Source organism: Hirundo rustica, chromosome 5 (assembly GCF_015227805.2).
Source record: "Hirundo rustica isolate bHirRus1 chromosome 5, bHirRus1.pri.v3, whole genome shotgun sequence".
Lineage (NCBI taxonomy): Eukaryota > Metazoa > Chordata > Aves > Passeriformes > Hirundinidae > Hirundo > Hirundo rustica.
In genome coordinates this window covers 946,931-957,908 of record NC_053454.1, presented here as the reverse complement: position 1 = coordinate 957,908, position 10,978 = coordinate 946,931, and the positions used below count along the sequence as shown (strand labels likewise).

Genomic DNA, 10,978 nt, shown 5'->3' with positions numbered 1-10,978 from the left:
GCTGACAGCGAGCTGCCCGCACGTGATTGATGGCGGCGCGGACGAGTAAGAAGGAGCGCGGTAAGAGCACCGGCCAATGGGGAGCGAGGGGCGGGGCGGAGGGCGGGGCGGGGCGCAGCCATGCTGCTCTGGCTCTGGCTCTGGCTCTGCGTCTGCTGCTGCCCGGGCCGCGGTGAGTGAGGGACGGAGGGAGGGACGGAGCGGGGACAGCGGCTGGAACGACCCGGACCCCGCACCCGGACCACGCACACACCCCCGGCATCCCGGGCCGGCCGCTTGGAGCACCGCGATCCCGGTGTATTTCCTCTCCCGGCACCCCGGCCCCGTTGCTGTTCCCCTCCTGTGTCCCTATCCCGGTGTATTTCCCGTCTTGTACCCGTATCGGGGAACGGGGGCATTTCCCCTCGGTGCTCCCCCACATAATTGCGTTTCTCCTCCTACGTCCCGATCCGGGTGTATTTCCCCTCCTGCACCCCAATCCGGATGCATTTCCTTTCCTGCATCCAGCGTGGGTGCATTTCCCCTCCTGCATCTCAATCCTGGTGCAATTCCCTCGGTGCACCTCGACCTCGTTGCATTTCCCCACCCAGCAGCCCAATCCAGCAGCGTTTCCTCTCGGTGCAGTCTGAGCCCCTTGGATTTCCCCTCCGGACCCTTGATCCCGGCACATTTCGCATCACTGCGCCCCAGCTCCCTTGCATTTCCTGCTGCATCCTAATCCGAGCGCGTTTTCCCTCGGTGCCTTGTGATGCTGTGTGTTTCCCCTCTGTTCCCTATCGCCCCTCTCCCCTCCGTGGTCCAGCAGCATTTTCCCCCCGAGCACCCCAATCCCCTTTTTCCCACCGCCATCCCCTCTCAGCCCCTGGGAACTGCCACATCTGCCCTTGGAACACCCCAAAACCTTGGGGGCGTTTTGTGTGCTGGGCCCAGCCAGGATTTGGCATTGCTGAAGGGCATGTTCCCTCCCCCTCGGTTCAGGGGTGATTACTGAGACTTTGCCCCTTTTTTCTGGGATTTTGCCTTTGGTTTCCCTTGCCTCTCATCTCTGTCCTTCCACCCCCAGGTTTACGCATCCATGAATATTTGTACTTCCAAGTGCTGAGCCCCGGGGACATCCGCTACATCTTCACTGCCACCCCAGCCAAGGATTTCGGTGGCGTGTTTGTAAGTGTTAAAGACTGGATTTGTCGCTTTGGGTCCCTCCATCCCAATATTGCTCCTCGGTGGGACTCAGCGATTTGGGGCTTTGATTAAAACAGAGCTCATTGCTCTTCCACAAGCATCCTTGACCTCAGCAGCATTCCAGAGGCGGGGTTGGCCCCAGGGCTGGCTCTGAGCGTCCCCGAGAGCCCAAAATCTCCCCCAGACCAGCCCCCACAGGGACGAGCGGGGGGCTGGGGAGGGGCAGCAGCTCCAGTCCCCCTGGCTCACCCCTGCCTGTCTCCCCGGAGAACACAAGGTACGACCAGATCCACCTGGTCCCGGCGGATCCTCCGGAGGCCTGCGGAGAGCTGAACAATGGGGTCTTCATCCAGGACCAGATCGCCTTGGTGGAGAGAGGGTAGGTCTGGCATCACGGGAGCTGCTGGGGGACCCTGCTGGGCAGGAGGGGAGCCCTGGCCACATCTCCACAATCTTCCCGTGGCTTTCCTCACATAGATAAACCAGGAGAACGTGAGGGTGTTCCTACCCTGGAGAATTGCATCTTGGTTTTTTTTAGCCTGAGTTAAAGGGTTCATATTGAAAGAGAGTAGGTTCAGATTAGACAGTGTGAGAGTGGTGAGGCTGCCCAAAGAAATTCTGGATGCCTCATATCCCTGGAGATCTCCAAGGTCAGGCTGGACAGGGCTTGGAGCACCCTGGGTTAGTGGAAAGTGTCCCTGCCACAGCAGGGGGTGGAACTGGATGATCTTTAGTCTCTTCCAACCCGAACCATTCCAAGATTTTATTTGATGTTTTTTTAGGAGTGTGGGTGGCTTGAGGAGCAGGGTTTGGAGGAGGTGTGGAATCAGAGACGATCCCTACTTTGGGTGTCTCCGGGCAAGCTCTGGCACGTGCCGGCTTTGGAGCCACCCGTGGCCACCACAGGTTGGTGACGGTGCGGTCCCTGTGTGCCACAGGGGCTGCTCCTTCCTGTCCAAGACACGAGTGATCCAGGAGCACGGCGGGCGGGCCGTGATCATCGCCGACAACGCCTACGACAATGACAGCTTCTACATCGAGATGATCCAGGACAGCTCCCGGCGCACGGCCGACATCCCCGCGCTCTTCCTGCTGGGCAGGGACGGGTACGTGCCCAGGCTGCCTCCCCAGGGGCGGGACAGCTCACGGGAAGAGCCCGGTGACAGCAGCGGGAGGTGCCAGGCTGTGGGAGCCGGGCTTTGCATGGATTCATTGCTGGTCAGTGGGCAGAGTTGGAGCTGGGTTTGCGCTCGGTCTGGCTCCGCTCGCGCAGCCCTGGCGGCTTGGTGACACCTGTCACCCCTCCATCCCTCCAGGTACATGATCAGGCGCTCCCTGGAGCAGCACGGGCTCCCCTGGGCCGTCATCTCCATTCCTGTCAACGTCACCAGCATTCCCACCTACGAGATGATGCAGCCCCCCTGGACCTTCTGGTAGCAACAAAAGGCTGTGGCGGATCCAGGACTTCCTGGTGCATCCCAGGGTCTTGCCCTAAGGACCAGGTTTGAGGAAAGGATCCTAACGTGCTCCGGAGATCCCGCTGGATTCGGCGACAGGGAGATCTTTCTGCTGGCACCGGTGTGTGGCCAAGGGCAAGCACCAATGCCAGGGGGAACCTTGAGCCTGGCACTGAGCCGTGACTGTGTGGGAGGGAGGTGAGGGCCAGGGCAGGCCAGCACTTCCCAGGAAACATTTGACCTTGTGCTGCTGATTTGAGGGGATGCAGGACTGGCAGGGATGGGGGGGAGAGCGATACAGGCTTGGTCTGTACCAGCAGGGCTCACTCGATGTCTGTATATTTTTGTCTGAGCTAATGAAGTCTGATTAAGTTTTAGAGAAAGGTGAGTTTCTCTTTTATTTCCAGCAGTCAGCGGATGAAGGGTTGAATCTCATCCCCAAATATTTTTCCTAGTAAAATTCTCCAAGTACCTCCTGCAGCTGGGGCAGGGCTCAGTCAGAGCCTCAGGGGACAGCACAGCCCCCAGCACGTGTCCCCAAGGCTGGGCTGGTCACAGATCGAGAGCCCACACTTGCACAGGTGCCGGTTCCCTCAGCCCCAGACCCGTGTCCCCAGAGGCCCAGCCCCGGGGTGTCACAGCCCTCTCTGCACTCAGCACCCAGCAGTACAAAGCACAGGTCCCCAGCTGTCACCAGTCTCGGTTTATTACGAACACTGAAGGGGATGTGGCCCCGGGACGGCCGGGGACAAGCAGCGGGAGGCAGGGCTGGCGGCGATGGCGGCGTCACACGTGTGCCACCCTCGGTCCCACAATCCAGCTGCCACGGACACGGCGGCAGGAAAACAGCTCCCCAAAATCCACGGAGGAAGGGAAGAACCCCGGGTGCGTCCCTGACCTGTCACCCATCCCTCACTCGGGGCCGTGCTGTCCCTCCAGCCACGCGGGCTGCACGCAGGGACAGCGCCGCGGGGCGTGGCCTGGAGGGTGGCAGCGTGGGATGGATGACAAGGGGACATCCCGTGGTGCCACTGTGGCACTGGCACATCTCCGTGTGGGAACACTGGGTGCAGGGAACCACCCAGCACGTGCTGCATCCTCGGGCACGGCCGCTCCTGCACAGGAGGAGGGAGGCACAACTCCCTCCCTGCAAAACCCGACGTGTCCCCTGGGTTTGGGATGCCACCGCTGCCCACGTCAGCTCCTGGCCGTTCCCCATCCCCATGGGGTCCTGCAGTCGCTGCCCGGGGCTCTGTGTCACGGGCAGGAGGGGCTGAGCTGGGAAGGTGCCTGCAGGGTCAGCTCTGCTCTCCCTGCTGGACTCGAGCTCTGCGCCACGCTCCGAGACGATCACCCTGCAAGATCCTCCTGCCCCTCACTGCTGGCCAAGGCATGGAATGGAGGATATACAAGGGCCCCAGCTCCATAGTGTGTAGACAGTGCTAATATAGACATTAAATAGTTCCCTCGTGCACAGACACAGACACACACGCACACGTTCCCCTCGTCCCTGCAGGGTGGGAAGGACAAGCTCCCCTGCATCCACAGCCTGCACAGACCCAGCACAGCGACCTCAAAGCTGACCAGCGTGGTGGCCCAGGGGCTGCCTGGATCCCACTCTGCTCCAGCCTCTCCTGCAAGCACCAGCCAGCCCTGCTGGGAACTGGGATATGATGGAGGGCCACTGGCTCACAGCTTGTCCTCACAGGGGGGACAGGGACAGCCTGACACACACACACACGCACACACAGGGACAACACGGACGGGCGGGAGCAGGGCCTGCCTCCGGCTCCCGGCTGTCCCGCTCCGGCACCTCCCCGACCCCACAACACAACCCTGTTCTAGTATTAAAGCTGCTGCTGCCTCTTGGAGGAACCTCCAGGCCCTTCCCTTCCCGTCCCATCCCTTCCCTGTCCTCTCGCCCGGGGCCGCGATCACACATCGGTCATCTCATCCTCCAGCTCCGCGTCGTCCGTCTCTCCTTCGCCCTCCTCCTCTTCGTCCGACGTCACGTCGGCGTCGTCGGCTTGCGCGAGGCACTTGGGACACGAGCAGGTGAACAAGTAGTTCTCCCTGGCAGGGGGCAGGCAGGAGACACGGGGAAGCTGTGGAGGCTGGTACAATCCCACACTGCTGCTGCGCAGGGGCTCGGGAAGAGAGCGGCCAGGAGGGGGCCGAATGTGTCAGAGCCAGAGGAGTTTGGGGGTTCCACCCTGCTGGCACAGGCAGGGTAGGGGTACCCCGGGTGGAGAGGGGGATTTCTCAGCCCCACAGGGGGACAGTGACCCCCAGCAGGAACCTCTACCCTTGAGGGACAGAGAAGGAAAAGGAAGGGTCTGCAGGCGTAAGCCTGCAAAGAGGGGGGAACCCAAATCCTTGGTCCCTGAGGCTACAACACATTAAAAGGAGCTCAGATCAGCAGAAGCACCGAGTGCTGCACACATCCTCTGCCACGAGCTCACTGAAGTTCACAGCAGCCTGTGCACACAGGGGTGGGGAATGCTTTCTCACGGACTGTTTGGGGTGTAAGGGGTGTGAGCTCCCCCCAGGTCCCTCCAGGCAGCCCCTACCTGAGTATCTTGTTGCGGCTGTGTCTGCTCCGCTCCCTCTGACAGCAATCTAAGTAACTGATGCAGATTTCCTGTGAGCAAACACAAATGGGTTGGGCTCAGAATCGCTCCCCACAATCCCAAAGCAGTAGATTTGTCCCAGTCCCTCTCAGAATCAGGCAGAAACATGGGGTCTGACAGCAGGATTTTTTCTAGTCCCTCAGAATCAGGCAGAAACACGGGGTCTGGAAGCAGGATTTGTCACAGCCCCTCTGAGAATGAGGCAGAAACATGGGGTCTGACAGCAGGATTTGTCCCAGTCCCTCTCAGAATCAGGCAGAAACACAGGGTCTGGCAGCAGCATTTGTCCCAGTCCCTCTCAGAATCAGGCAGAAACACAGGGTCTGGCAGCAGCATTTGTCCCAGTCCCTCTCAGAATCAGGCAGAAACATGGGGTCTGGCAGCAGGATTTGTCTCAGCCCCTCTGAGAATGAGGCAGAAACATGGGTTCTGGCAGCAGGATTTGTCCCAGCCCCTCTGAGAATGAGGCAGAAACACAGGGTCTGGCAGCCCCTAGATGGGATGGGAATTGAATTCCTGTGTCAAGACGAGGCAGGACATGGGAGGTTTTGGGTCCATGGAGGATGTAGGGGACACAGGGATGATGCCAAGCTGTGATGTCACCTCAGGTCCACCCAGGCCCTGCTGTCTCACCTCTCCTGCTTCGATGTCCTCCAGGGCAGTGAGATGCAGGAGGAAGTTGTTTTCTGGGAAGGATGTCTCAGCATTGGGGATGCAGCTGTGGTTACCTACGGGCAATACAATCTCTTTGCTGCGTGCCTGAGCGGCTCCTGGGACCACACCACATTTGAGTGCATCCAAGGCAGGACTGGCCATTCCACAGCTAGGCAAGGTGCCAGGGAACACTGAGAGAGCAGTACCCATCACATCCACCCCATCCCACCCCACAGATGGCAAGCAGAAACCCCTTTCTTCAGAGGAAGAGGTGAGCCAGCCTAGCACAGGACACTTCCTTCCTCACCGGTTTTCCTCCCAGTCCCCGTGTTACTTACAGCAGCTCTGCAGCACGTAGAGCCCCGATCCCTCGCAGTTGAGGAACTCTCCCGACTCTGCAGCACAGAGAGAGGCGTTACAGCTTGGCACGGTCCACACACGAGCACCCAGGAATGACCACCAGCACGGAACACCCACAGCCAGCCCCGCTCCAGGGCCGGGTGCTGCAGGGTGACTTCCCAAGAGGCTTTTCCTCCCACTGCGAGGGGATGGAGGACAAAGACTCACACCCTGAGGCTCCCTGGGCTGTCCCTGCAGCGCCACACAGCCTCACCCTTCTCAATGTCCTTGTAGAGCTGGTCGATGAAGGCGTCCAGCTCCTCCCGCTGCAGCATGGGCAGATCCAGAGCATCGCACGCGTGCACCCACTGGCTCAGGGAGCTGGGGGGAAACGGGGACACTGTCACAGGGGACAGGGAAACAGGGGACACGGGGCTGTCAGGGGGCAGTGGGACACTCTCACAGCCCCACAGTGCTATCAGGGAGCAGTGGGACACTGTCACAGCCCCACAGTGCTACTGGGGAGCAGTGGGACACTGTCACAGCCCCACAGTGCTACTGGGGAGCAGTGGGACACTGTCACAGCCCCACAGTGCTATTATGGAGCAGTGGGACACTGTCACAGCCCCACAGTGCTATTGGGGGCAGTGGGACACTGTCACAGCCCCACAGTGCTATTGGGGAGCAGTGGGACACTGTCACAGCCCCACAGTGCTACTGGGGAGCAGTGGGACACTGTCACAGCCCCACAGTGCTACTGGGGAGCAGTGGGACACTGTCACAGCCCCACAGTGCTGTCAGGGGGCAGTGGGACACTGTCACAGCCCCACAGTGCTATTATGGAGCAGTGGGACACTGTCACAGCCCCACAGTGCTGTCAGGGGGCAGTGGGACACTGTCACAGCCCCACAGTGCTGTCAGGGGGCAGTGGGACACTGTCACAGCCCCACAGTGCTGTCAGGGGGCAGTGGGACACTGTCACAGCCCCACAGTGCTGTCAGGGGGCAGTGGGACACTGTCACAGCCCCACAGTGCTGTCAGGGGGCAGTGGGACACTGTCACAGCCCCACAGTGCTATTGGGGGGCAGTGGGACACTGTCACAGCCCCCCAGTGCTGTCAGGGGGCAGTGGGACACTGTCACAGCCCCACAGTGCTGTCAGGGGGCAGTGGGACACTGTCACAGCCCCACAGTGCTGTCAGCACACGGTGGGACCTCGCAGAGGGGTCCAAGTTGGCTCTGAGCAGCCAAGGTCTGGCAGAGGGATGTGAAAGGGCTGGTTGGACACAGCCAGGACGAAGTTTTGAAGTCTGCCTCTCCCTCCCCACGTCTCAAACCCAGCCATTCACATTCCTCACCTGCATGGCTCTGCAGGAGCACCCACACAGCCCTATTACCTGGTTCCTATGCCTTGGCCATTGGTCCCCACGAGGGCAAAGAGGGATCGAAAGCCTTCTGGAGTGAACCACTGCAGGAGGGAGAGGACAAAGGAACTGAGTCCAGGCCAGTCTGCAGGAGCACCTCGCCCTGCAACGCTTCAAAGGCCACAGGGAGCTTTGGGGGAAGCCAGGAACAGCAGAGTCCCAGGGGAAGCCCCGAGCAATGCTCCTGGGCTATCGGGGAGGCAGATCCACTCACCCTGCTGAGATACTCGTCATACAGGGCTTCGGTGAAGAGCACCCGCAGCAGCTCCAGCTGGCCCTGGCAGGACACAGCAGCATGCTCAGGGGGCTGTGGGTGCCAGCCCCGGGCTGAGGCTGAGCCCAGCACAGGCCAGAGGCTCCGGAAGGACTCGGCCTCCCCGGCCTGCCCTGCACGGCTGGAGGCTGCTGCCCTCGCTGCCACGGAATCCACTCATTTTAGCAGCAAAAGCCACCTACTCAGCAGCTAAATATCACGCTGTCCCAGCCCACAGCAGGAGCATCTCCCCCACAGGAAGGAGCAGCATATCCCATGAAAGCATCACAAGGCCAAAACCCTCTAAGCTACCATTTCCTCACTGCCCTCCCTCCAGGCATGGAGTTTCCAGTGTTTCTTACTCCCGCAGTAATGAGGCTTTTGCATCTGTGGGCTCACAGACACAGGCAGGGGAAGGAAGGCTCAAAGATTCAAGAGCTGCTGGGTCTTACCTTAAATTTGTCCCCCAGCAGCTTGTGCACAATCTCCTCTTCTTCATTTGCTGTCTTGCTGCAGAACTGGGAGAAGGCCTTGATCCACCACTCCTTGTCTTTAGCCTGACAAAAGAATGGGGCAGAGGCATTGCACCAACACCTTTCCTCCCCAGAGAGAGGGAGGATTGGCAGAATAAATGCTGAGAAAGCCAGGCCAAGGAAACAGAGCCTTGGGAATAACTTCCACAGCAGGATAACAAAACCACCCACTGTACCTGTTTGACGGTGGCCACCATCCTGGCCATCAGCATGATGCTGGAGGTCTCTGGAGGGTAATGCATGTTTCTGTAGGATTCAAACAGGGAAGAGATGGGCAGGTCAGAGCTGACACAGCAATGAAAAGCTGGAGGGAGGCAGAGGCAGCTGCCATAGCTGTGGTCAGGCCTGCACTGATCCATCACACTGAAGCACAGCATCGCCATGTGGGGGTCCAGTGGAAAGAAACCTGCACCCACCCTCCTGCTCCAACCATACAAACAATCCCCTTCTGTCCTGTTCACCCTGTTTGGGGGGCTTGGGACAACATTTGGGTCAGGGATGTTGCTTATCCCCTCCAGGACTATTTTTTTAAAGCAGGAACCCATGGGATGCTACGAGGAGGATCTCCCAGCGACTGGAGACCTGCAGGAGCAGCTCAGGGATGTGCAGCTCAGCGCTTTACAGCTCTTTAGTAGGAGAAAAATAAGGAGCGCTCAGCTGTGTGTCCAAACCCTTGGGCTGCCAACATCACAACACCCAACCAGGAGGAAGAGCTGGGCAGCGTCCCACGGCCATCCCCACCCTCCATCCACCCCGTGCAGGGATGTAAAGCGAGGAGCCAGCTCAGGAGAGGCCCCTCCCTTGCCCCTGGAGCAGCAGGCAGGTCAGGCCCTACCTCCAGGCCTCCTGCAGCTTGTTGAGGGGGTGCGTGGGGTCATCCCGGGACGGGCCGAGGCAGAGGACCTGGTGGTACTGCTCCAGAGCTGCCTGCCTGCATTCTGCACTGCAGTACGTCACCTAGAGCGAGGGGACAGCGCTGGCACGGGCCGTGGCAGCAGGAAAAGGGGCTGCTAGATCCAGCCGTGCCCCCTCCCCGAGCAGCAGAGCCCTGGCTCTTTGGGCCACAGCATGGAAAGGCGCACAGCACAAGAGCCTGGCTGGATGGAAAGGGCTCGATGATGCCCAGAAGAGCACGGTGCCTCCTGGCAGTGCCGTACCTGGCAGCGGGGACACTGCTGGTGCAGGTCTTTCCGGATGCTGCACTGCTCCGGGTGAGGCAGCACCAGGGAGCTCTTCCCCAGCAGGCGCTGGGCGTTCTCCTCCGCCGTCTCCAGCGCCCGCAGGCAGTGATCACAGGCTGTGGGGAGACAGCAAGGGCGGTGGGTGGAGGGATCATGGATGGATGGATGGATGGATGCCACAGGAAAGCCTTTGGAAGTGAAAAGGGCCAGAACCCACAGCAAGGCAACAGCTGGTACCAACACCAGAGAGGAACAAGAGCATGGGGCTTGGAGCAGTGTGGGCTAGGACAAAGTGCCCTTGCCCATGGGAGAGGTAGAATATCATCTTTAAGGCCCCTTCCAACCCAACCCATTCCAAGATTCCATGGTGGCACCTGGCGCATTGCTCCAGAGCTGACGGAAGTCACCATCCCTCAGATGTCACCTGAACTCATCAACAGTTCAGTGCAGAGGCAGAAAAGGCGGCAGGGCCGCCTTTACAGAAGCGCTAAGACAACGCCAAACCCTTCCCTCGGTAGCGGGCAGCTCCTCTGGGGTCCCGCGGTCACCGCACCGGGACAGGCGACAGGGCTGGGGACACGCCACCAGCGCCAGCCGCTCACCTCGGTAGTTGTACAGGGCATTCCAGAGGAACTGCGATGACACCACCGGCCTCTCCACGAAGATAGTTTCCCCTTTGCGGATGTTTTTGGTGGCGAACAAGCCCTTTCCCTGCCGGGGGACAACCGCGGGTCAGGGACGCGCCCGAAGCCGAGTCATACCCGGGAGCTGAGGGAATCCCGCGATCCCGAGGGAACCCTGCGGGCTTCTGCTCCCTCTGCCCCCCAGGCTGGGTGGAAAGGGAGGGACCCTCACGGAGGGGAGACCGCGGGCTGCTCACCTTGGCGCTGCTGATGAACCGCGCCTCCGCCGCAGCCCCGGCGTGTGGCCCCGCCGCGGCCGCCATCTTCGGGCGGCGACTTCCCCGCCCTGACCCGCCGGGCAGCGCCTCTTCCTCTTCCTCCTCCTCCTCCTCCTCCTCCTTCTTCTCCTCTTCTTCCTCCTCCTCCGCCCCGGCCCCCTGCGTCCCTCAGAGCCCCGCGCTCGCCATCGCCCCCCTCAGCCGCGGGGCTGGGGGGCCGGCGGCCATCTTAGCCCCCCTTCCGCAGCCCCCCGCCCGCGTCTGCCAACACCGCCAAAACACCCCAAAACAAACACCCCAAAACACCCCAAAACGGGGCCGGGGCGCTCCCGCTGCCGCCCCAAACTGTACAAGAGTTTGCTGTCTCCCCCCCCCCCCCCCCCGACAATTATTATTATTTAATGGTAGAGGAATGGCCGTCACAG

General features: G+C 60.7%; 2 protein-coding genes across 3 annotated transcripts; one reads left to right on the top strand and one right to left on the bottom strand.

The window, feature by feature from the left end:
* Positions 1-14: 14 nt before the first annotated feature.
* Positions 15-3,022, top strand: PRADC1 (protease associated domain containing 1). Of its 2 annotated transcripts, none has more exons than XM_040065226.1 (5): positions 15-60; positions 1,064-1,164; positions 1,452-1,561; positions 2,121-2,288; positions 2,499-3,022. In XM_040065226.1, exons 1-5 carry the CDS (start codon positions 30-32, stop codon positions 2,617-2,619), a joined length of 531 nt encoding a protein of 176 aa, XP_039921160.1. In that variant the 5' UTR covers positions 15-29; the 3' UTR covers positions 2,620-3,022. The 2 variants fall into 2 exon arrangements, with proteins under 2 accessions (XP_039921160.1, XP_039921159.1); XM_040065225.2 differs by lacking the exon at positions 15-60 and adding an exon at positions 94-172.
* On the bottom strand, positions 3,020-10,629 carry SMYD5 (SMYD family member 5). The gene is made up of 13 exons (XM_040065224.1): positions 10,533-10,629; positions 10,255-10,363; positions 9,629-9,768; positions 9,307-9,428; positions 8,648-8,717; positions 8,391-8,495; positions 7,900-7,962; positions 7,659-7,729; positions 6,537-6,643; positions 6,262-6,318; positions 5,903-5,997; positions 5,210-5,280; positions 3,020-4,712 (listed from the first exon to the last, which is right to left on the bottom strand). Exons 1-13 carry the CDS (start codon positions 10,596-10,598, stop codon positions 4,574-4,576), a joined length of 1,215 nt encoding a protein of 404 aa, XP_039921158.1. The 5' UTR covers positions 10,599-10,629; the 3' UTR covers positions 3,020-4,573.
* Positions 10,630-10,978: the final 349 nt, after the last annotated feature.